This window comes from Nicotiana sylvestris, chromosome 6 (assembly GCF_000393655.2).
Source record: "Nicotiana sylvestris chromosome 6, ASM39365v2, whole genome shotgun sequence".
Taxonomy (NCBI): Eukaryota; Viridiplantae; Streptophyta; class Magnoliopsida; order Solanales; family Solanaceae; genus Nicotiana; species Nicotiana sylvestris.
Window position 1 is genome coordinate 66139029 of NC_091062.1, and position 27391 is coordinate 66166419.

The 27391-nt window shown below is 37.7% G+C and overlaps 1 protein-coding gene across 5 annotated transcripts in view; it reads right to left on the reverse strand.

Moving 5' to 3' along the window:
• Positions 1-3665: 3665 nt before the first annotated feature.
• The window catches only part of LOC104221985 (uncharacterized), a 38133-nt gene continuing 14407 nt past the window's right edge, over positions 3666-27391 (reverse strand). For 2 of the 5 annotated variants that reach the window (XM_070150201.1, XM_070150203.1), the window contains exons 2-8: positions 24939-25024; positions 23879-23988; positions 23119-23169; positions 11619-11677; positions 6329-6373; positions 6178-6252; positions 3666-4093 (exon numbers count right to left, since the gene is read on the reverse strand). In XM_070150201.1, coding sequence (XP_070006302.1) covers positions 3926-4093; positions 6178-6252; positions 6329-6373; positions 11619-11677; positions 23119-23169; positions 23879-23988; positions 24939-25024 — 594 coding nt within the window. In that variant the 3' untranslated portion in view covers positions 3666-3925. The remainder of the gene's footprint in view (positions 4094-6177; positions 6253-6328; positions 6374-11618; positions 11678-23118; positions 23170-23878; positions 23989-24938; positions 25025-27391) is intronic. The other 3 variants (XM_070150202.1, XM_070150206.1, XM_070150205.1) reach the window with 3 other exon arrangements.

Genomic DNA, 27391 nt, shown 5'->3' on the forward strand with positions numbered 1-27391 from the left:
CACAAGGTTGATCCTGGAATCAAGCTCTGCATTGGTTGTCGTATGAAGTTGGTTCTTCTCTATGAGCCTTTTGATCCTTTCTTCCATTTTATCTCTCTTCTCCTCGGTAGTATTGGCCTCTTCGGTTTTAGAGCGTAAGCTAGCCTCCAAGTTATTAACATGCCCCATAAAATCATACTCGCACTCGGCTGTAGTTTTCATGGCCACGCAATTCAGCCCACTTAGCCTTCGACTCCTTAAGATCTTCATGTAATTGAGCAGCTTCTTAGTTGTGGGACATCTATTCTTGCTCGTATTACAGCAATCGAGCCTCGAGTTCGCCCACTTGGGAAATTCCTCCAACACTAGGAGGCGCTCGAAAAATTGATTCCGCTCGGCCAAAAGTTGATTTCGTTCCTTGGAAAGTTCCTCTTTATCCAAAATCAACCTTTGCAGCCTTAGAAGCAAGAAGGTTAGCCTAAAAAATTTAAATCAAAGGTTATTAAGGCAAAATCTAATAAACAAAAAGAGTAGAGCAGATGGTTAGATTGGTACCTGAGCCGAATAATGCATGTTGTTGTTTATCAGACACTCAGCACAGAGAGAGTCCATCTTTCTCCAATCTTTTTCCATGGCCGGTGGCTTCAGGTAATTGGCAACTTCCACCAACTTTGAGAGTAGGTGGAACTCATTCAAAACTATTAGGATGACGCTTTGTATTCCATTGGAATTTTGAGTAGGTGTCGGGTAAGTCTTCCCCAAATTTCCATGGTCGGGTGAATGTGGAGAAGGAATATATTCTATTTGTTCAGATGGGGTCAGTGGAGAGGTCACAACTGGTGAAGAAGGAGATGCGATTACAGCTGGCTCAAAAGTTGATGGTGGAGGATTATCAAAAGTAGAAGTCCTTTGACCAGAAGAAATAATGGGGATCCGAAACGAGATGCAACATTTTTGACCAATCCCATTTCCATGAAGAGTCCTTGAACTTCTTCCGGTTCAGGAGTTTGAAGCTCACCTGGATGAGCATCTGGTTGAGCTAATGAAGATCTTTTTCTTCTCTAAAAAGGAGCCGATTCATCATTGGTTCCTTCATCATCAAGGACCACTGTGGCCGGTTCGATTAGTGTTTCTTTCACATTCTCCTCCCAAGTCCTAGCTGAAGAGGTGCGTTTTCTCTTTGGCTTCTTGTTTTTGGTTGAGGACTCCGGAGGAGAAGCCTTCACCAAAGCAAAAGAAGATTCACGAGCTCTTATCCGGCTAAGGATATTTTGCAATGTCCGTTGAGCTTCCTCCAAGTTATCGAGAACCTCGATGTCGGGGCAAACAACGGATCCCTTCAGAAGTCGTGTGTAGTACAAAAACATAGTTAATAATTGATTCTAAGTCATGCTAAAGGATGAAGGGAGAAAGAAAGAACCTTTACATACCATGGTATTTTGCATTCCAATTAAATCTGGGAGCCATTTCATTCCAACTTCGAGATTCTAGTGTGAAAATATCCAAAAAATTGTACCCATTGGGCCAGGTTTTGAACCCGTGGTAATTTCCAATGAGTAGTTGGAATAATGAAAATACAAAGTTAACAAAAAAGAAAAATCTTTCTAAACATAAAAAGGAAAAGATATCTGAAGACTTACGAAAAAGGTTCCATAATTTAGGAAAAGCATGTGATGTGGTCGTGAGAATATCCCTGGTAGCGATGACAACGAATTGTTCCATCCAGCCACAACCGTCGCCATCATCAAAACTGGTAAGGAGAGCAGGGTGACCATGTTTGCTAATTTTTAATCCCCCCCCCCCTCGCGAAAGATTTTTGGAGAGTAGAGGTTCATCATGTGTGCAAAAGTAATTTTCGGAGACAGTCCATCGTACGCCATATTGATGGACCAGCTTGAGCAACACAGATTTGATACCGGTGGAAGAATTCTAAAATTATTGGATTAATTCCATGGCCCAATCCAAAAGTGAAAGGGTATGTGTAAAAATACATGAATCCTTGTTTGGAAAAGGTGACCCTTTCCACTTCACTAAGTGTGAAGATTTCAATGTTGTTCCATTCGCAATCTTCCTTCACGATAGGGATGCTAGACGAATGGAATAAGGGTAACTGTGAACATGCCAGTGTCTGCCACTTTCGGGGTTATGGGTTCTTTCTGGACTTGAAGGTCAGACTGGGTATTAAGTTGAAGAGGTATGATGGAGTTCACGGTAGGAGATTCAGCCTCGACATCAACCTCTTTTGTTTTGTTCTTCTTAGGGCCACCTTCGAAGACAAGGCCGGTGTTTCCAAGGACAACGGTGTTAAAAGACATGTTTTAATGAGGAAGATGAACTTCGCAGTAGGATTCTAAGAAGAAAAAGAGTTTGTGAAAGTGAAAAGTAAAATTGAAGCGTAGGAAAGGAGTTTATAAGCGGGATAATTCGTGGCCATGATTATCTTGGAAACTGGTAAAAATATTTGCCAAATCACGGGATAACACGTGTTCGGTCATTAAATGCGAAGAGACATGCATCCTTTCAAGTGTCCGAAACCGTTCAGAAACTCACCCGCTAAGAAATAATGTTTTATCTACTTCCCGGTAACACTAAAGTATTGTCATCAGAAAATAGGGAGACTATCTATATGGGGTAAAATTGGTTAGCGACAGTTGGACAAATGACGAGATGACATGTAGAACTGAAGACATGTAATATGTGAGTCAGCAAATAGTTAGCACCGGATGCAAGCATGCGATCGGTTCTCTGTGAATTCCAAAGGCATGAGAACTGATAACAAAGATTTGAAGGGATGACATCGGATATGAGCTTACAAAGAATTTCTTTAATAATAGCCAACTGCTATGCCGCTATCAATAGTGGTTTTATTCTCATTTAAGAGAAGTTTGATTTGGGGATCTTGTCTCCCTCAATAGAGCTATAAATAGGAGAATTAATATCCATTGTATGACATGAAAAATCTCTGTACACAAAGGATATAATTTGCTCTCATGTTATAAAATTATTCGCTCTATTTGTTCTTAATTTTATTCATATCACTGCTTTTGGGAAGGCTTATCATACGATCACTTGTATTTCTTTAAGTTATTTTTATATTCTTGATTTTAATTCTATTATTTTCGTATTTTTAGATCATGTTAATTCACGTGTCTATAAATCACGTTACAAATTCAACTATACGGGTAAACAATAGAGAAATCTCGAAACAATGTTGCGAAGGCTCACATCCCGACCTAACAAACTCTAGAAACCTGACTTAGACGATCAATAGCAGAACCTAACCATCCTTTTCATTTCTTTACATTGCATTGAAACATAAATTTCTTCTTGGATGACGAGATTATAAACAAAAAAAGTAATTACGTGATAATCAAACAAAATTACGTTCATACCCTACATTAATTTGACATCAAATTAAAATTAAAAGGGGTGCGTAAAGAGAAGCGAAATCACATAAAGAAATACATCCCGCTATAAGAGTTTAAACATACCGAAGACCAAGAATTTTACTGGTTAATCTCGTGTTCGTGATAAATTCAAGGGATTTTTTCTTTTAATGCGACAAGCAGTGCACTAAAAGCTGTAGTAATTTAGAATTGTGTCTTCTCATCGTTCTCTGATGCAAAACCCAGTGCAGACAGATATAATAATCTCCATTTTCCCTTGAATTTCTTTATCCATCCAAATGGCACAAAGGAAATCCAATTTTTGGATGTCTCTTATTAATTCCCAATTCCAGTAATGCTACTGCATATCATGTTTCAGCAATATGAAAGCACGTTACAGTAAAAGACCAATTACTAATGCAGAATGCTCACTGGTATATTTTACAAGGAGGTGCTCTGACCAGTATACCCTACATAGTTCATTTTTGTTTTCAATGATAATCTATAATCTAAAAAAAAGCTATGAACAGAAGAACTAGGAATTGTATCACCATCGGTTTTCAGGACATCAGTCTCCGATATAGAAGTTTCCGGTGCACGGTATATGTATTTTGCTTCTCAAGCTTCTTCCACAAATACAAAGCTCTTCTAATTATGGTATCCGCGGAAAATCCTTCAGCATAAGCACTAATAGCCGTTAAGAGGCTAGTAAATTTCTCCCCGCCATCCTGCATCCAAAATCTCAACTTTCAGATGCCAGCAATCATACATGCATCAGCATTTGCTTTAGTTTTTCATAAGTTCTTGACCTGATTTTCTAATGCTTGTTGCAAACTATAAAACTTCAAGCTTCAATATAATATACACACGCATAGCAAAAACCTATCTCGGACATAGACCTAATCTCGAAAACAGATAAGTAGCTTACACCAAGTTCAGGCATCAGGCTAATCAAAACTCACACAACAAACATTTGCAGGGAAAGACAAGGTTCTTTTAAATGTATGGACTACTCTAGCTGCTGTCTGTGTGGACCTTGAAATTCGTTATGTGGAACATTTATCTGTGAGCAATGTATAGACATACTGCATGTCAAAATTTATTCTTCCGAGGAAAGAGCAATATTCCATAGGCTGAAAACAAATATACGAGAAATTTGGGCTAGAAGAACAACATACTTCACAATTAATAACCACGTGTACGGTACATGTATAATGCGAGAGATTTAGAAGTTCAACTCCCTGAAGTGCCCTGTCCTCACTCTAGGAAAACTATTTTACTATTTGGCACCAGACAAATTTGGATGGTTGGATGTTGGCGAATAGCTTATAGACATCAACAAACATGGACACTGCAGGTCTAAGGAGGACAACAACAACAACAACAACAACAACCCAGTAAAGTCCCACTAAGTGGGGTCTGAGGAGGGTAGTGTGTACGCAGACCTTACCCCTACCCCGATAGGGCAGAGAGGCTGTTTCCGATAGACCCTCGGCTCAGGAAGATGGAAATAAAACAAGAAAACAAGAAAAGACAATTCATCAGTAACGTCAACAAAACCATAGAAATAATGACAGCATCCTAAAAACCATAAAATAGATGACATGCAATAACAATAACCCGCAACTAAGGTCCAGAGCTATGGAAAACAGTAAGGTTAGTGTGAACTCTACATTAACCACAAGCCGTCTAGGACCAACCTACTCAAACTCGCTTCACCCCCGGAATGGAGAAGGAGAAGCTCGACTACCACTCTATCCTACAACCCTAATGCTCGACCTCCAGACCTTCCTATCAAGGGCCATGTCCTCGGAAATCTGCAATCGTGTCATGTCTTGCTTGATCACCTCTCCCCAATACTTCTTAGGTCGTCATCTACCTCTTCTTGTACCCCTAGAGCCAGCAGCTCACACCTCCTCACCGGAGCATCCAAGCTTCTCCTCCGCATGTGCCCGAACCATCTGAGTCTCGCTTCCCGCATCTTGTCATCCACAGAGGCCACACCCACCTTCTTCCGAATATCTTCATTCCTAATCTTATCTATCCTAGTGTGCCCGCACATCCACCTCAACATCTTCATCTCAACTACCTTCATCTTTTGGATATGAGAGTTCTTAACTGGCCAACACTCTGTCCTATACAACATGGCCGGTCTAACCACCGCCCTATAAAACTTACCTTTGAGTATCGGTGGCACTTTCTTGTCACATAAGACTCCAGATGCTAGCCTCCATTTCGTCCACCCCACTCCTATGCGGTGAGTGACGTCCTCGTCAATCTCTCCATCCCCTTAAATAACCAACCCAAGGTACTTGAAACTACCTCTCTTGGGGATGACCTGTGATCCAAGCCTCACATCCATGCCTACTTCCCTCGACTCGGCGCTGAACTTGCACTCCATGTACTCTGTCTTAGTCCTAGTCAATTTGAAACCCTTAGACTCGAGAGCCTGTCTCCAAACCTCTAACCTCTCATTAACACCGTCCTGCGTCTCATCAATCAGGACTATGTCCTCAGCGAATAACATACACCATGGCACTTCCCCTTAAATATGGTGTGTTAGTGCATCCATTACTAAGGCAAATAAGAACGGGCTAAGCGTTGATCCTTGGTGTAACCCCATAACAACCGGGAAATGCTCCGAGTCGCCTCCTACAGTCCTTACCCTAATCTTAGCTCCATCATACATGTCCTTGATCGCTCTAACTGCAGGTCTAAGGACCTTGAATAAATGAATTGTTGAGTTGCACCCAAACGGAGGCAGCATGAAGATTTCTAGAGGAAAAGCTACTTCGTATTAATATTGACTCACCTCTGGTTTCTCAAATATCAAGTCATCGGGGGCAAAAGGAACCATGTAGGATGGCAGATCACATCGTAATATTGCCTGCATAATTTACAAAATTAATCAACAGGATGAATGATGAGTCACAGGTACATATCATAGGGAAAAAGCTACATACTAGATCCTTGCTTAGTCTAGCCAGCTCTGCATTGGATAGCAATACCTGAAAACAAATTAACCAGTCAACTTAAGTGTTCAACTTATGACACACCTACTCGTCAAAAGCAGAAGAATGTGGAAGGGATCACACACGGAAGGGCATAATTCCATGAAGAAATCATTAACACATTCAAGAATAATTAATGAAGGAATAGAAATATTAGCTTATCTAGAGATTAAAAGAAAAGGAAACAAGAAAAGCTGAACAGTCAGCTTTTCTTGATCTCATGATTAAAACCAGCTCCTTTTGAAGAAGATTCCAAGGAAATACACAAAACATATCGGCAAATTGACATAGTAAGAGGTACGAGCATAGTTCCCAACCCAAAAGGATAAGTAAAATATTATTTCCTGGAAATGTCAGTATATCATACTAAAAGGCTGATAAAATAATGTAAACTTAAATATAAGATTAATGACAGAAATTAATTTTGAGGAGTACTTTTGATGGTTTCCTGTCAAAGAAAGTCGTTCATATTTTCATCTGACATAGGATAAAGAACATAATGCTTGAAGCTAAACAAACTAGCTAACCTACAACGTAACTATCCCAATTTATAATATTTAAGTATATCTGTACAGAATAATATCAGCAAGAAAATCTCTGAAATCAGCAAGTGGTATACTGATTTGGTAATACAACAAAAAACTGTAATCCAAGTGGGATCTGGGGAAGGTAGTGTGTACGCAGACCTTACCCCTACCTTTAAGAAGGCAGAGAGCCAGTTTCCGCTAGACACTCGGCTCATGAAAAATGAAAAAGGAAGGGCCAACAATAACAACAAAAAAAAAAACAAATCAGAAAATTGAAGCGAAAGAAACAAGTAATAACAGAAATCTAAGAATAAGAAAATACAAGACTAACATTAAGTAATGCACTAAAACTACTGGTATGAGCCAGGACAATACTCGGCTACCTAGCCCTCTACTTTAATTCTCAACCTCCACATTGTCCTATCCAGGATCATGTTCTCGCTAAGCTGGAGAATCGCCATGTCTTGCCTAATACCTCTCCGGCCTGCCTCTACCTCTCCGGCCCTCCAAAATCAACCGCTCATACCTCCTCACTGGGGCATCTATGCCTCTCCTCTTCCCATACTGGAACCATCTAAGCTCGCTTCCCACATCTTGTCCTCCACAGGGGCCACGCCCACCTTGTCCCGAATAACTTCATCCATAATTTTATCTATCATGGATATGCCCGCATGTCCATCTCAGCATCCTCATTTCTGCCACTTTCATCTTCTGGGCATAGGAGTTCTTGACTGGCCAACACTCAGTCACATACAACATAGTCAATCTGTCCACCGCTTTATAGAACTTATCTTAAGTTTTGGTGGCACATTCTTATCACACAAAATACAGGAAGCGGGCCTCTATTTCATCCACCATGCTCCAATACGATATGTGACATCCTTGTCAATCTCCCCATTTATAACTCAACCAAAGTACTTGATGCTTTCTCTCGTAGGGATGACTTTTGAATCAAGTCTCACGTCTTCGTCCACTTCCTAAGTTGCACCACTGAACTTGGACTCTAAGTAGTCTGTCTTGGTTCTGCTCAACTTGAAACCTTTAGACTCCAGGGTCTGCCTTGGTCATATTTGGTTTACTCAAGCAAGGGCAAACCATGTCATCTTGACATATGCAATCATCGTCACCAATGCTCTTGATTTGGCAACATCCATACGTATTAACACGCTAGAGAAAAAATATTCCCTGCCTCTAGTGGGGCTTTTACAATTCAAACGACGACATGGCATCAAATTTTACTGTTTTCATGGTGAAGCTGAAAGCGCACCCATCCAAGACCTTCATACTTTCCGAACTAAACTTTAAGAAGTAAAAAAAGAGACTGGCATTTTCCTTCGTATGGCTCCCGGCAAGACTCTTGCTCAAATGCTAGAGAGCGGACGTAAGGAAGACAAATCAAGAATCATCGCAATGTTAGCATGCAACGTTCCGAGTAAGATATCTCTTTAGAAATAGATTCAGTATACTGAAATTTCTTAAAATTTAAATGCTTCGTTTAGTTGATTGATTTATATTTAAAAACTTCTAAATTTAAACTCAAAACTAAATCGAAATTTTATTGTTGAGAAAGTAACATACTAAATCCAAACTTTTATTAAATTATTTTCTAATCCGTACTCCATTGCAGGAAAAGAGAAAGCTAAAACCTATAGTGAGTGGAACTATTGCTAAACCTCGTTGTTATAAGAATGTAGACATGGCCTCTCTGTCATACATCAACTATTTTTACAACAAAAAAGCATGGATGACTCGTGAAATTTTCAAACAATACATGCTTAGTCTAAATGCTAAATTTGAAGATGAAAATTGCAAGATTCTATTATTGATGGACAATGTTACTCCTCATGAGATCGAGGAATACGAAAGTCAACTAACATACGTTAAAGTACTTGTTGTAGCCTTGATCATGTGCTAATACATTTAATTATTCAGGTTCAACATCTCCTACCCAATACGATATCACATATTCAGCCTGCAGATGCTGGTATTATTGCAAAGTTTAAAGTTAAGTACAAAAGCCGTTTCATCAAGCATTTGATTGATGAATATGAGCGCAATGGGAGCCATCCATTATGTAGTGACAATAAGTTCAATATGCGGCAAGCTATTAACACTCTAGTAGAAGCATGGAATGATGTGAAGGCTCCACCATTCTCAATTGTTGGAAAAAAACTGGAATCGTGCCTACAGATGATAATCCCAATGCTAATAGTGAAAACATAGAACTGGTTAAGTATGTTGGGAATGTATCATCATTTATAGTTCAAATTTCATTACAATGGATGCTACCACATATGTGCAGTTTGATGTAACACTTCCTATTATTGAAGCTTTCACTGATGAATAAATTATTGCACAAGTTATTGGAGTGGAAGAAAAAGACACTATGGAGACAGATGAAAGTGCTGACGAAGAACCTCAAAATACTGCTACTTGAACTGAGATAGAAGATTCAGCTATCAAGCTATCAAATTGCCTTCAAGGAAAAGCTATTGGATACCCTTTCGTTGAATGTTTGCATGCAAATCTTCACCAATTCAAGCATTATACCACTACTAAGATACTAAAATCTACGAAACAAACTATAATTACAGAGTTCTTCTATCAATCTTGAAAGAATTTACTCCCTCAGTTCCAGTTTATGTGAACCTATTTTCTTTTTGGTCTGTTCCAAAAAGAATGACCCCTTTCTAAATTTGGTAACAATTTAGCTTAAACTTACAATTCTGCCCTTAGTGAGAAACTTTTATAACCATACAAATACTCTAGGCTCCTTTTTGACTTGTTTAGGACCACAAATTCCAAAAGTCGTCATTTTTTCTTAAGCTTCGTGCCCAATTAAATAGGTTCACATATATTGAAACGGAGGGAGTAATTTTCTAGCAGCTTTAAAATATGTGCCTTAGAGTACAATTTTTTGTATGTTTAGTTATGGATTTATTAATAATTTATTACATTTCTTTAACATTTAATTAGTTGTATATTTATATCTTTTGAGATTTTAAACTTGAATTTGTTTTTATCTTTTATATGCAACATATAAAAAAGGAAAAAATTAATTCTTGGATAATTTTTGTCTATAACAGCCAAAATATATTTAGGCTCCAAATGCTATTATAGGTGTATAACACCCATTCTACAAAAGTCAAAAAAGTGTCGAAGCAAACGATGCTATTATAGAAAGGTTTGACTATACCCCATTTTGTTGGGATGTGTAAGGAGGACAAGAGGGGTGATGATGATCCCATGAGAGGTTCTGAACTGTTGAAATGGAAAAGACAAGTATTATGAGGCGTTATCACTATGAAATGTGCAGATAGAAACTCCAAATTGATTTTGGATTTCAGCATGAAAGGTCCGAAAAATAGAAAACTCAAATCGATTTTTCATCAAGAATATCCAAGTGTACTTCGAATAATCACTATGTTACGTGGACTCTCCAAAATGCTGCCACACTCGTATCAGATCCTCCAAAAATATACTACATTCGGAGAATATGACACACACCCAACGGTATTTCCGGAGAGTCCGAACAACATAAAATAATCCTCAATAAAACTAACAAAGTAACAAAATTCCAAGGTAGAACTGACCTGCCAAGAACCCCAAATATGTTAATGAACTTAAGTCAACAAGTGAGACTAACCAAGTACTATTTTCTGAAGTTTTGATAAACTAGGATGTTCCAATAGTTTATGTAATAAATCGAGCAAATCGGTAATAGGATAAGTTGTTGGGGGAGGACAAGATGTAAGTGATTTAGGAAGAGTAAGGCAATAAAATCCGTGTAGTTCACGTCCAATACCAATGATTCATCCCATACTTGATCTTGTATTAAGACAATCATAAATAAAATAAAAAATAGAACAATTAAATATTTTGGCTAAGTGACTAATTGATATGAGATTAAGGCCTCATTTGTTTTGTTTAAGATTAAGATGTCTAAATCTGAATACATATATGAATATCAAAATGTATATTAAGATCAAAATGCAACAGTAGAATTATTTTGGAGGTGGAAGAGAGACAAACATATACCTACCACATTGTTAACATTTTCAAATAGAGCTTTTAATTCATAGGATTGACTGTTTCTTCTCACTATGGCCTGCTTCAGGCTATTCACATCCTATAATTTGTGAACTGTGAAATACAAAACCAGCACAGACACACATGCATATACAGAGAAAAATGTCTTAAACTCCAAAAAGATGGTATTTGGCAGATAACATCTCTTTAATTGTCAGAAATCACGAACAATAAACTAGATTTCCTCTTCTTCACCTCTGCACATTATCTTTTTTCAGCAGGGTGAATTGCCATCATATTCCATTGAACAAAGATATGGTCTAAAACAATCATGAAATAATATCATAATTCCAGCTAAAGGAATAAAAAGAACAAAACAGTAGGAGTGCAACCAATTCACAGCCACAGTAACTCGGATCCTGTTCACATCAACAGTAATTCTAGAACTGCGAGATGCAGACCCAAGACTGTGATATACTGCTTTCCATTAGAGTATTATCAAATCTAAGCTCAATTTCTGTTTCCTAACAATACCCTGGGATAATAAATATGCATGGGCTTCCTCTGGAGGAGGCAATTTAAATGGACAAATTAAAGAACGGACAATTGAAAATGTTGAATCTCATCTGATAAGTCACTACTAAGAGAAGAAGAATATACCACAATCGTAAATCAGCAGGCATTACCTTTCTAATTCGCTCCTCCTCAACTTGTTCAACACGTTCCAATAAGTTTTCTAGTGTTCCTATTCAATAAGATCAGGATGGAAACAAGTTAGTATAGATCTAAATTAAAGCTGATTAAAGGGAACAAAAACTACTACATAAATGAAGGAAGATAAAAAAGCAAAGAGAAAAGAATACATTAAAAACCAATGCTATTCAAATAGATTAATACATGTCTTACTTTTATTAACAAACAGTTCATTTTTTGAAGAAGTGTAATATTAAAGAAATGCAACCATGGTACGACATTTATAAGATTAATAACTTATTTAATTCTTCCTCCATCCCACAAAGAATGATCGGGGATTTTGTGTATAGGATCAACTCATTTAATTTGTAGCGTGACTTTGAAAATCCATCTCTTAGGTAATAGATATTGTGGACATTGAGGCGTTCCATTGCGTTTCAAGAAAAGTTTTGCATGTTTGAAAACTCAAAACAAAGAGGTTTTATTGGCTAGTAAAAAGTGAGACTAGGTCAAGTAGGCATGCAAACACTATCACATTGTGGCAGCTTGCACCATACTCCTTGTTACTTTATCAGTTCTAACTTACTCCTTAGAGAGCTATGGCATCAAGAGTTACTTAATACATGGGTTCTGATAAAAAATTTGCCTTTGTTGTTAAATCTCTCTTTCTCCCAAGCGAAAAATCCTATTTTGACTCAGAATGGCATCATGTCAGGCATGTGTCTAATAGGAAATGTTGGGGATCTCAAGTCATTTAGAACCTCATGTCGTTCTTACAAAGGTCGTTCCTATCCTCGTCTATATTCAACACGTCTAGTCACACGTGGAGCAACATGGTCAGTATCTGTTTAGGTTCAGCCTTCAAGAGGCGGGGGCACACGCCAGGACCCTTATTTACAGCACTGCTGCACTGGTGCATCTTTACGGGGCATGTTACAGAGCTTGAGCATGACAGACGCCCCTGGACCATCCCAGCGAGACCCGTCACATTCAAAGTTGCTTGAGGAGGCTTTTTATTTATACTAGTATTAGAACCCGCGCGATGCGCGGATAATTTGACAGAATATTTATATTTTAAAATTATGATCTAATATATCATATTATATTAATAAATATTAGTTACGTATTATTTTATTATTTAACGTAATGTACAGAAATAAAATAAAATCTGTACAAAATCAAAGGATACACATCATATAATAATCAAATAAATTATTTATTCCTTGTTTATTCTCTATTAAATTAGCAACTTAGTACTAAACATTTACTAATGTGAATTTTTATTAACTTGTCAATTGGCTTAATACTATTTTTCTTATAATAGAACATAAGTATATATTTTCTTATTTTGAAAATATTTTTTTATACTTATGTTATACTGTTCAAAAAATTTCAATTGTCTAAATTTATCAATAATTTTCTTAAGCGTTATTTATTTATCTTTTATCTATTATTATAAAATTATCTCTATCCCCCTCTTGTCGTATATTCTTTTCTACTGTAATATTTGATTAGTTTTCTCATTTTGTATGTTACTGAAAATTTAAATAATATAATTTTTTTTTACTAAATTATAATTTTGAATTCATCAAAAGTATAAAGTGATAAGCCTTTTATTATTTTTATAAAAAAACCTACTAATATTTTTAATAATTAATAATTTGTATTTTATATATAAATTAAAACACCTTCACATATAAACCTAATACTCCCCAAACCCTAAACCTAAAAATTCCCCACAATCGCAACTCACCCCCACCCTTGTTGCCGCGTGGACTCACTAGAAAATCCACTCATTTGATCCTCAATGGTTCCCTCTCCTCTTATCCCTTTCTTCCACGTCACCAAAATCCTAACAAACTCGAATATTCTCCTCATGATTTCATCCGAATTATCCCTCAAATACATCACGCGTTTTGTTCTCTTTTGGGATGATTTTGAGATGACCGGGAGCCATAGGATTAGGGGATTTGATCCTAGCCTTCCATTTGTCAAAAATTCGTCCAAACTTGAAGAGATCTACGAATATAAGCCATTTCTTGAAAAACAAGCAGAGAGGCTTCAAGATTTCCTATTTAATGAATTCATTCGGATTTTGGGGCTGGACACGGTTTTGGAGAGAGAAAAAAAAGAATGAGGCTTTTGAGGATTTCTATTCTTTTGAGTTTTCTTTTTAAATTTTTAGAAAGGAAAAAACATACAAAAAAATATTTCTTTTGTTGAATCAATTGTGATTGAGCTTCAGAAAAGAAAAATATACAAAAATACTTAAGTTGTCTTTTTAATTTCGGTTTCAAAAATGGATTTCCCTTGAGGTGCTAAGATTTGGTTCAAATTCATGATTTCGGACTCCGTTTCCGGGAGTGAATTAGCCACAGTTTCAGTGGATTTCGGACTCAAAGTTTGTAGCAGACTTTGTTCATTTTGCTATTTAAGGAAGATTGCTATTTCAAGTTCATCTCTTTTCCTCTCTTATTGTTTATGCTATATGTGCTTTTTAAGCTTGGTATTGGCATGTTATTCTTAGTTTCTCTTTTGTTTGAGTTTTATAAAAACCATGGGAATAATTTTCGGACACAGTGGGGGTATGATCTCAACTTCTGTTCTAACATTTAACCAAGTTTTGTATACGTAGTTTTGTTCAATTTGTATCGAAGTCATCGTGAGATGAGATTTTGATTTGTTTTAAAGGAATTTCATATGTCTAAAGCTTCAAAGCAATGTCAAAGTTTTCTTATAATTTTTCTCTTAACTTTAATATGTTTATCATGAGAATTCAAGTCTAGTGATCCATGTGGGAGTCTTGATACTCAAAGTCTTAAAATAGTTTCTTTGGGAGGTCATATTTTTGTGTCTTTTATTCTTAGTTACCTATCTTTATGATTATGTCCAAATCAAATTGATATCACTAAGCACACAATGAATTATTTTCCTATAATTAAAGTTATAATTTGAATCTAATCACACTTAGGTGAAGCATTTCTAGTATATTTCTAAGTGTATTTCCTTAAATCTTAGGTTTATTAATTAGGAATTCACTAATATTTCTTAAAAATAATAATTTTTTTAAAGAGGGTTGCTAAAAAGGGGTGTGACACCACCTGCTCGGCTCGTTAAAGGTGGAGGCCATTCAGTTAGAGGTCGTCCTAGAGGAGGACAAATCGGTGGGGGTCAGGCTCTTTGTTATGCAGTCATCACAGGTATTATTTCAGTCTATCATACAAATGATTTAGTATTATTTCATCTGGGTTCTACATATTCATACGTGTCATCTTACATTGCATCACATTTGGGTATGACTCTGATTCTTTGGATATTCCTGTTTATATACCATCCTACTGAGGAAGATCGGGTTTATCGGTCTTGTGTAGTTACTATTAATGGGTATGACACGATTGTTGATATTCCTGTTTATTGTGATTTGAAGCAACACTATTGGCAGTAGAGGATAAAGAAGGATATTGTTGGGCATGTTCACGATGTCTGAATTGCCAGCAAGTTAAAAATGAACATCGGAAACCAAGTGGTTTGATTCAGAAGATGGCTATACTGGCGCGAAAGTGAGAGCATATTACTATGGACTTTGTGGCAGGCTTACCATGTACCTTGAGGTAGGTTGATGCTATTTGGGTCATTGTGGAAAAGTTGACCAAGACCGCACATATCATATCGATGTTGATTACTTATACTTTGAAGAAGTTGGCCCGGATTTACATTAGGGAGATAGTTCATTTGCATGGCGTGCTTATTTCTATCATTTTAAACCGAGATAGTCAGTTCACATCACTTTTGGAGAACTGTTCCGTGGGAGTTAGGTAAGCAGGTTGTCAGCTCAGCATGGTTTTTCCCCCACAAACGGATGGTCAAACCAAGCGGACTACTCAAATTCTTGAGAACATGTTACGAGCTTGTGCGATTGACTTTGAAGGTCAGTAGGATCAGTTCTTACCTTTGGCGGAGCTTGCTTACAATAACAGGTATCGGGCCAGCATTCAGAAGGCTCCATATGAGGCTTTGTATGGTAAACAGTGTTGTTCTCTTGTTGGTTGGGTTAAGCCTAGCGAGGCTAGACTGTTGGATACAGAATTGGTACATGATGTTGTTGGTTGGCTTAATTATTAGGAAAGATTTGATTCTGATTGATTGTAATTTATTTTCCTTCCTAAAATAGTCATAGGACCTACTATATACATACATTTGCTTAGGGATGTAAGAAATACACGAGAAATACAAGAAGCCTTTTCTTCTTCTCAAAAATCTACATCGTATCAGAGTCATTGCTGTCTTTTTTAGGTAAGTTATCTCCATCGCAGCACTAGGGTTCTATTTTTATTAAAGAGATGGAGTTTTCTCTCTCTTGGCGGATGTCCGCAACACAAACTCCTTCCGGTTCCATCGAGATAGATTTGGTTTTCGGCGAGGCAAATTATTTTTGAGCAATTTTCTTCAGATTTCCTTCTGATTGGGCAGAAATATGAAGTCATTCAAGGAGACGGTTTCCGGAGAAATCTTGTCTTTCGGATGAAATTCAGCTTCTTCGTCGCCTCCTAACCAAACTTAACTCTACTCATGTTGCCACATCCAATTATATGCGATGAGGTACTGCCTATGTTGCTCACCTTAATTCTTGGATTGTTGATTCTAGTGCAAATAGACACGTGACAGGCTCTTCTAAAGGCATTCAAAACTATTATCCATATCTCAAAGGAGATAATGTTAAAATGACCAATGGTTCTTTAACACCTGTCTAGAAAGGCATTGCATTCTCCGGATAATTCAAATCAAAGCAATTGGATATCCATCTCGGGCCTATATGACATGACCGATCAATAGAACCACCTTTGTCATATATTCCATACATCACACTAGATAGATATCATATTCATGGAATACGATTAACTTTCAAGATGCCTTGGTGGTGAAATGATCACGCGAGACTCAAAATATCGTGCTAAATAGCATGGAGGTTCGAGTCTTCTTCAAGGCATAATATTGAGAATGCTCATTGAATGAGCATTCTCAATAAGAGAGCTAGGAACAGGTTCTGTCGTTTGTACTCCAAATATTAAATTATCATCCGTGCTCCATGTCCCGAAGTTCCATGTCAATCTTCTTTTATCTGTTACCGCCATCACCAAAGTTTTAAACTGTAAAATTGAGTTCTTTCCCGATCATTGTATTTTTCAGGATCTTCAAAAAGGGAAAATTCTGGAAAACTTGATCCTAGAGCTATAAAGCGTGTTTTCATTGGGTATTCTCCAACATAGAAAGGCTACAAATGTTATCATCCTCCCTTTAGGAGATCTTTTGTTAGCATGGATGTTACTTTTCGAGAATCTGAGCCCTATTTCAGTATTACCTCATCACCTCTACAGGGTGAGCAGTAAGGAAGAAGAGGTGCTTCTACCTAGTTCCATTACTGGACCTCTTGATGACATTGTCACATGGGAAAATGAAATTGGAGAAAGAATTCAGGAGGAGACTATTGAGCGTTTGGATAGGCCTGATTTGAAAACTTACTCAAGAAGAAATAGAGCAGAAGAAGTCATCATGCAATCTATCGAAGTTGAACCTTCTTCTACTAGTGAGTTATCTACATTTCCTAATTAGTTAGATGAACCTATTCCACACAGAAAAGAAGTCAGATCTTGCACCACCAAACACCCTTAATTTAATTCTGTCTCCCATAATTTTGTTTCCTTCTATAAAGCCTTTGTCTTGTCTATTTCTTCTGTGTCTATTCCTAGAATTAGAGGGAAGCTTTTGCAGATCCTAAATGAAAACAAGCTATGATTGAAGAAATTAAGGTCTTGTCAAAAAATAAGACTTTGGGAACTTGTCACTTCACCATGAGACAACAAGTTGGTTGGTTGCAAATGGGTCTTCACCGTGAAGCACAAAGGTGATGGCTTAATTGAAAGATTCAAAGCAAGATTGGTGGCTAAGGGATTCACTCAGACTTATGGAGTGGATTATCAAGACACATTTGCCCCTATTGCTAAAATGAACACTATTCGAATTCTCTGTCTTGTGCAGCTAATCTTGATTGGGACTTGCAACAGTTTGATGTGAAGAATGTATTTCTTCATGGAGACTTAGAAGAAGAGATGTATATGGAGATTTCTCTTGGATTTGATATTGCACAAAGTCAAGGAAAGGTAAGCAGATTGAAGAAAGCCTTGTACGAACTGAAGCAATCACTAAGAGCTTCCTTTGATAGATTTCGCAAAGCAATGATCTCCTTTGTAAACCAACAAAGTAACGGTGATCACACCCTCTTTATAAGACATCATACGAGTAAACCCATCATAAGACAAAGAGGAGATGGCCAAATTGAAGAAATGGTTGGCACATGAATTTGAGATCAAGGATCTAGGAAAATTGCAGTACTTCTTAGGAATTGAGGTTATTAGATCAAAAAGAGGAATCTTTATTTCTTAGAGGAAGTATATTCTAGATCTCTTGAAAGAAACTGGTATGACAAGTTGCAGACTCGCAGAATTGTCCGTTGAAAGCAATCACAAGTTACAAAGCGGAGTTGGAGAGTCAGTTGATAAGGAGAGATATTAGAGGCTGGTTGGAAGACACATTTATCTCTCCCGCACTAGACCAGATGTAGCCTATTCTGTTAGCCTAATGAGTCAGTTCATGCATGATCCCTGAGATCCTCACATGCAAGTTGTCTTTCACATTTTGCGGTATCTAAAGTTTGCTCCAGGGAAAGGTCTACTTTTCTCCAAACATGGTCCCCTCCAAATAGAAGCCTTTACAGACGCGGATTGGGCTGTATCTCTGGATGACAGAAGATCCACATCCGGTTATTCTATGCTCGTAGGAGGAAACTTGGTTACTTGGAGAAGTAAGAAGCAAAGTGTAGTTGCTAGATCAAGTATGAAGGCAGAATATAGAGTTATGGCCCAGGGTGTTTGCGAACTGCTTTGGCTACACAAGCTACTAGAAGAATTGAGACTGTGTGAAAAAGATTTTCCTTGCACTGTGACAATAAGGCTTCCATCAGTATAGCTCATAATCCAATAGCATTACCGAACAAAGCATGTGAAAATTGATTGATACTTCATCAAAGAAAAAGTTACAACTAGTGTCTTGACTTTGTTTCATGTACCATCAGAAAAACAATTAGCTTATGTGTTTACCAAGGGTCTCAACAAACGTACTTTTCATACACTGGTTTGCAAGTTGGGCATGTGTGACATCTTGCACTAACTTGGAGTGTTGATTGGCTTAATTATTAGGAAAGATTTGATTCTGATTGATTGTAATTTATTTTCCTTCCTAAAATAGTCATAGGACCTAGTGTATAAATACATTTAGTTAGGGATGTAAGAAATATACAGAAATAAAAGAAGCCTTTGCTTCTTCTCAAAAATCTACAGATGTCTTGGAGAAAGTAAAGGTGATTCAAGAACGACTTTGGACAACACAGAGTAGGCAGAAGAGTTATGCGGACAAGATGATTCATAATGTGGCATTCATGGAGGGTAAGACGGTACTTCTGAAAGTTTCGACCATGAAGGGTGTGACGAGATTTGAAAAGAAGGGCAAGTTGAGTCTGGGGTTTATTGGCCCATTTCAGGTGGTGGAAAGAGTTGGTAAGATGCCTTATAGGCTTGCTTTTCCTCCAAGCGTATCGAGGGTACATTCGGTATTTTATGTTTCTATGATTTGAAAGTATTAGGAAGAGTGGTCATATGTTTTGGACTTCAGCATAGTGCATCTAGATGAGCATTTTGGCCTATGAAGAAGAGCCGGTAGCTATTTTGGAGAGGCATGTTCGAATGTTGAGGTCAAAGGAGATCCCTTCGGTGAAGGAGAAATCTAGCAAGGAGGCAATTTGGGAGTCTGAGTCAGCTATGCGGAGTAGACATCCATACCTTTTCAGCGGTCCAGGTACATTTCTAAACTCATTCGAGCACGAACATTTGTTTATGAAACGGAGAATGTAACGACTCGACCGTTCATTTTGAATTCACGAACTCTATTCCCCTGTTTCATGCTACTCACAGGTTGCTTTGGTGTTTTATGACTTGCAAGTATGGGTGGTTTGGTTCCCGAGAGGTTCAGGACTGATTTGGCATACTTAATTCTTAACTAAAGGCTTAAGGTTAAAAAAGTTGACCAAAGTCAATATTTTGGGTTAACGGGCTCGGATTGGTAATTTAAAAGGTCCTAATAGGTTCGTATGATGATTTGGGACTTGTACATATGTTCGATTCGGATCTCGGGTGGTCAGGGGATGATTCGACAAATTTAATTTAAAGTTGAAAGGTTGAACTTAAGAATATTTGAGATCTTTGGTTTGAGGCTTTATTCTTGGTTTTGATGTTGGTGTTAGTGTTTCGAGCCTTTGCCCAAGTTTGTATAGGGTATATGAACTTTTTAGGATGATTGGATATGGTCCCGAGGGCTCGAATGAGTTTCGGGGTGGTTTTGGAGCATTTTGGAACATGACTCAACTATGCACAGCAGTGAATCAAGATCGCGTGGACTAGGATGGCCATCGCGTAGATTGAATTTGGGGCTAGGGATTTTTCCTTCGCGTACACGTGCAAGAGGTCGCAATCGCGTAGGTGTGTGCATGGGTGTTCTTTACAATCGCATGGGGTGCATCGCAGCCGTTGTGGCCTCAAACGCTGGTCTCCGCGATCACTTGAGGTGCACGTCGGGATAGCGAGTCACAATTTCGACCCAGGGTATATTTTGTCCAGATTTCGTGATTTAGCTTATTTTCACCATTTTTGAGTTTTTTAGAACTGGAAAAGGAGATTTTAAAGATGGATTTTACCCCAATCTTGAGGGTAAGTAATTCTTACTTGGAATTATTCATAAACCTTGATTCTCTATGAATTTCTACACATAAACATGGAATCAAAGAGAGAAATTTCGGGGTTTTGTCTGAATCTTGAGTGTATTTTGAGGTTTTGAACACCAATTTGGACTCGAATTAAGAACTAATCACATATTTGAACTCGTGGAGTTATAAGTCAATGGGATTTGACCTTGGACTCGGATTTTTACCATGTGGCCCCGACTTGACTTTTTATTTGGTCTTTGAGATTTGATTAAAGATTGAAGCTTTATTGTTTGGAGTTGGTTTCTATGACTTTATTTGACTCCGTTAAGTATTATTTGGCTAGATTTGGAGCATTTGAAAGGCAATGATAGAGGAAAGAGCATATTGGAAGGTTGAATATGCGAGGTGACGAGCGTATATGTGGGCGCTGAGGTTATACCATATTTGGGAGTAGAATTTAGGCTTCCTTATGCCTTGATTGAGATATATTTCTTCTGGTCAATGTTATGTTTTATTTGTTTGTATGACTACTTGAGCAGCTTAAATCATGCTATAGATATTATGTCAAGGCTTTTGATGCTTTATTTTGACATGATGGGTTATTCGATATATTGGATTATACGTTGTAGCGGTAGTCATACTTCTACTTATGCATATATCTCTGCATGGTGATTTCCTCTGTCCATATGCATCATATATGCTTATTTCTTGTTCATAAACATACATACATGCAATGGTACTCTGCTATGGACTGAGGTTGGCATGATGGGACATTCCATGCGGATATAATGATTGGGCACGATGGTACATTTTGTGCGGTCCGATGACTGATTTCTGAGATATTGATGATTCATCATGGAGCTATGATGCTCAGCTCATGGATTTGGATCCATCCTCAGGAGGCACGTGATTACCCATATTACATTAGGCCGTGTGTGCGCAATGATATGGGACACCTGGGAAGTGTCGAGCACCTGGGGTGTCGATTGAGGCAGAGATAAACTCTTTCACCTGCATGGACATTGTAGAATCATGTAGAGGCATGCATATACATGCTACTTGATGCATATCATCCATATATGTTGAAGTTGTGCTTTAATTACGTCCTTTATCAACTTTTCTGGAAAGCATGCTTAATAGTTGATTCTTGGTTGTGTACCTTACTACTTGTATTTGTGGTTTCTTAGTTTTTCTTTCTTTTATTGTACATTGTTATGAGTTTAACATGTTATTGAATTATGTCACTTTTGTCTAAATCACACCACTACTTCATCGGAGTTAGACTTGATGCTTACTGGGTACACGTTTTGTACTTATACTACATTTTTGTACATTTTTGTGCAGATCCTGCTATTGGACCCAGCGGAGGGCCGCTTAGCAGCTTGTAGGACACCGTGGTGAGCTGACGTACTTGATTCGCAACTTATGGAGTCCCTTTCGTATGTATCCTACAGTTATTTTGGTACAGACAGTAGTTTAATATGGCGATTCAGATGTACACTATTTAGTTGCTCATGATTTCGTATTATCGGGTTTTGGGAGATTATTATAATATTTTCAGCTTTTGGTTGATGTTGTGAGACTTAATATGTTTTATTTATATCATAACTAATTATCCTTTATTTGTTTTGCTTTGTTAATTGCAAATGTTGGCTCACGTAGAGAGTTGGGGTTAGGTGTCATCAGGATTTTAGTCGTGACAGAACAAAAGGAATAACAAGTAGGGAAAAGAAAAGAAAAGAACAAAGAAAAGGAGGCAACAACTCTCGGGGATGTCTTCACTGAGGATAGAACTCTGATATATTATGAAATAAAAGATTTCAGAGGCCTCACTGAACCACTGCACCCAAATCTGTTTTGTTTAATGCAGGTGTCATTTAAACCATTTCAGTTTTGTCACAGATATCTACATGTATACTCAGAATTTTAGATGGGCATGCAGGTGACGAGGCACCCCTACCTAATAAGGTAAATCTGCCCCTGGGCGTTGTATCAGCTTTCGTGTTACTAATTAAAGAATAGAGGAAAAAGTGACACCGAGAGATGTAAATGTGAGCCCGTAACATAAAATCAATCTGAACTTCTTTTTTAAGGGAAGTGAGCAGAGATTGACAGAAATGGCAAGATTTTAATTTTTAGTCAGAGTGAATATTTTGCATGTCAGACCATTGCGTTGGACAAAAAAAATTTACCTTCAACCACGTTATCTAGAAACCCAGCAACCTATAGGCTTTAACAATACTTCTGATCAGTGGCGGAGGCAGGATCTCTACGAAGGGGGTTCAAAAAAAAAAAATTGTATCTAGTGGGAATTGAACTCGTGACCTTATGTAGATTTTGAACCCCCTTGACCACTAAACTACACTTTTGGATTGTGTTAAGGGGTTCAAAACTTAATATATAGAGGTAAAAAACAGATTTTGCCTTATATATACAGTGTATTTTTTCGGCAAAGGGGGTTCGGATGGACCCCCTTGCGCCCCCCTAAATCCGCCCCTGCTTCTGATTACAAACTTTTTCATGTGCACTATATTTGCAAGTACTTATAAAGTGTAGCAGTAACATGCAGGAAACAAGGCCATCATGGAAAGGATTTATCCTTCAAAAGGAGGGGAAGCAGTTATAACTGCCCGACAAAATTAAGGATCTCCAGACTAGCTTACTAACATTAATTAACTTACCAAATTTCATAATAAGCTGAATTGCATGTACATCTCCAATCCCATGAACACCTGCACATGGAAACAAAAACAAAGAATATAATGCCAGATTAGTGAAAAGCAAAGTTTTATCAGATGACAGATTCCAATGAAGTACTATCATTAAGCTGAAGCTGAATGAGATCTACTAGTAAACTACTTTTTTCGGTCCAGTTAAACAGAGTTATCGACTCTGTGATATATTGGAAAGATACCGAAATCTGTCCACAGGGAGAGCACATGAAACTAACAGCACCATGTTTTATAAGTGATCTATACAACACCGATTCCGAAGTAATGAGATACAGATATCTTTTTATCCTCTTCAGTTGGGCTGTTACGATGAGAGTGAAGGTCCCATGAAATGCCTCCTACAATCACTCAAGTCATTTCCATTTTTAAGAACTCAAAATTTTTCTGTATCTCGTCATTTGGATCAGTTATCACTTAACTTTAACTTTCAGAATGCAATAAATAGGCCAGCATTACTTTTACATTACTTACTCGGACCTCCAATGAAAATGGACCTAAGTATGTTTGCTAATACTTTTCTTTTGCTCAAGTCTTAAAGGCTTCTGATGCAACTTGATACATTCTTGGCAGAAGATTTCTGGCTAAGGGTGTTTCAGAAGTTGGAGGGCCTGAGCGAGTTTAGTTGAAAACAAAGAGAAGGCCCTGAGCAATCTACATCAATCTACCCTTCATTATACAGAAAAGTTTACTTAAGGCAGCACAGATAAACCTGGTATGTTATCAGATTTATCACCCGTAAGTGAGATCAAATCAACAAATTGAGACGGTTTTAGCCCTCCATATTTTCCAGCAAAATCCTCCATTCCAAATGAGACCATCCTGCAAAATGTAAGAAAAGGCCGAAGGACTTAGAAAGTGTTGCAGAATACAGTTGCATGGGTATGATGACAGAAAAATGAGACAAATAAAACCATGGACACAATCCATAATGAAACAACAAAAGGCATCAAAATCATTGGACACAATTCATAATGAAACAACAGAAGGCATCAAAATCATAGGAAAACTAATGGTAAAGGGAAAAAAGACTATGCGCAGCATTTACTATATCTTATCCTTAAAGATAACGGAACTACTCATTGTAGTTATCTCCACATAATGCTGACTCAACTTGTGGATATGCCAAGCTAGTCCATGATTCACCTTAGTCAACCATTAAATTTCAAGGTGTACTTCCTTGATAAGACATGTTGGTTCATTAATTTCCAAGACACTCCTGGAATTCAGAATCCGTCCTATCAATTCCAAAATACTCATGCCATATTAAGTTCCCTCGATAGTTGTTGTACCATGAAAAACATCAAATATAGGCACAATAACAAATTTTCTTATAAATATATGAATCAAATTCACCATATCCCCAAACGCTTAATCCATCCATTAGCTGGAATGTCTCCCCTTTTACTTGGACAGAGTCAGAAAGACAATTGTGCTTTAAACAACATCTGAAGTACGTAAATAGTTGATTTTGGGTACAACAATAAAGTACTTCAGCAAAAGTTGTATCTCCTACCCTATTCTAAGTGCATCTCATGACATCCCAAGTTTACCATAATAGTTCCTGCAGTTTAATTTACTGTGGCATCTATTTCAGTTTGATGACTTGATCCTATACAATCCCAAAGGTAAAAGAAAAGGATGAAGTGCTCAGATATACATCATGAAGCAAAGTATGATAAACTGATCAACAGTGCAAAAATGCTGATATCAACTGATTCAAGTCTCAACCAGCACAAATTAATCAACATGCTGAAGTGAGGTGCACTGACTCAAATCCACGAGGAGCTATTCGTAGAAGGCGTAATGAAGGAGACAGAATCTGGAAAAAATCTTTATCTGGGGAAACAACTCGCACCTGTATTAATAGTAGAACAAGCAACAAACACATCAGCTAGATAACAAAGTAGAAGTTATCAGAGTTCTTAAGATATAACTTCAAATTCTACAAGAAATGCTTGTCCACATTTTTTATTTGGGGGGTGGGGGGGGTGTTAGTAAGTAAAATCGACCACATTAGATGTTCTCAAAAGTCAAAGAAATGGACTGCAGATAAGCGGATGAAACTCTGCAGCACAAATTTTGGGTATACTGTGTAAACAAACGAGCATATCAACGTAGAGATTATGAAGACACATCAATGTTGAGAGATCAAGAAGATCTGATAATTGAACAGTTAATCAAAAAGCTAAGAAAATAACCAGATTTGGTGTCACAAATATTCGCCTAAGTAAAATCGTCTAATGTTACTCTGTTATGGTCCATTGCAATGTATGGTACTTGAGTCCCACATCAGTATTGCAATGTGCTAATGTGGAGTTTATATAGCCTTGGGCTCTCCCAACTTAATAGTTAGCTTTTGGGGTGTGGTTCTTCCTGGGTTGTATCAATGGTATCAGAGCCACCCACCGCCCTCCGTGCCATGGATGGTAACGTCGGTATTGCAGTGTTCGTCCGGGGCTAGAAAAGTCTAGCGCACAGCCGTCGGGGACGACAGATGCGGAGTGTGGTGGTTTGTTATGGTCCATTGCACGGTATGGGAATTGAGTCCCACATCGGTATGGCAATGTGCTGATGTGGGGTTTCTATAGTGATGAAATTGAGAAAAAGAGAAGGCTTCTTTGTATTTCAATGTATTTTACATCCTACTGATACATGCTTTTATACAAAAGTCCTACGGCTATTCTAGGAAAGTAAATAAATGAAAATAATGAGAGAATATTCAGCTACAATACAATCTTCCTACAATCAAGCTATTAATTACATATTTGATTCTCTGATTCTTCTCCTATAATTAAGTTGGTCAACACTCCCCCTCAAGTTGGTGCAAAGATGTCACACATGCCCAACTTGCAAACTAGTGTATGGAAAGTTCATTTGTTGAGACCTTTGGTAAACACATCAATAGAGCCGTCAATATGGGTTTGGCCCGTTGGGCTAGCCCAACCCGTGATTAAGCAGGGCTAGGCTAAAATTTTTAGAGCCCATTTAAAAACGAGGCTCTTAAGCCTAGCCCAGTAAGCCCGTGGCCCGTGAGGCTTGACTGAGGCTGGGCTGGACCGGCCCGTGGGCCTAATAAAAATATGTATTTGAAATATATAAAATATGAAAATTATACAACACAAAAAATATCAAGAAGAATATCAAAACTTAAAGTTTATTAAGCTCATCATATTAAAAGATCAAAATCTTAAAACGTTAATTAGTTTTAAAAATTTAATTATTCTTAATATTTAACTAATTAATATTGCATACGAATTGTAGATGTAGATGAAAGTGAAGATATTAAGAAAACCTTCTCACAAGCGGATTCAAATATGTTTGATGAAGATGATGTATTGGATATCCCATAAGCGTCATGGACGTTCTCTTGAATAGTTTGTTTTGAGTTTTGACTTTTAGTAAATGAAAAAATAGTCTTTATCTTTTACTTTTTTAGTGTTTATTGTGATATATTGGAACAGTTAAAAAGTTATTAAGTTTTGTGAATTTTTTCCAATAAGATTTTTTTAACTTTTAAATATTTATCTTTTTAGGTTAGAACTTAAAGAAAAAATATAAAATTATATTTAAAAAATGATGGGCCGACCCGTGGGGGCCCGCAGCCCACATGCTGGGGTGGGCGGACCATTATAAGGCCCATCAAAATGGTGGGCTAGCCCAACCTAGCCCGTCAATTGCTAAGGCCCGCGTGGGCTGGGCTGGGCTAGCCCGGCCCCGACAGCTCTACACATCAACTAGCTGCTTTTCAGATGACACATGGAACAAACTCAAGACACCACTTGTAACTTTTTTTTATGAAGTGTCGATATGCTTTGTTCGGTCATGCTGGACTGGATTATGAGCTATACTAATGGCAGCCTTGTTATCACAATACAAGGAAAGTTTCCCTTTTTCAGACAATCTCAATTCCTCTAGTAGCTTTTGTATCCACAAAAGTTCACATACACCCTGGGCCATAGCTTTGTATTCTGCCTCTGCACTTGATCTAGCGACTACACTTTGCTTCTTGCTTCTCCAAGTAACTAAGTTTCCTCCTACGAATGTACAATAACCGGATGTAGATCTTCTATCATCTAGAGATCTAGCCCAATCCGCATCTGTAAAGGCTTCTATCCGGAGGTGACTATGTTTGGAGAACAATAGACCTTTTCCAGGAGCAGACTTCAAATATCGCAAAATATGAAAGACAGCTTGCATATGAGGATCTCGGGGATCATGCATG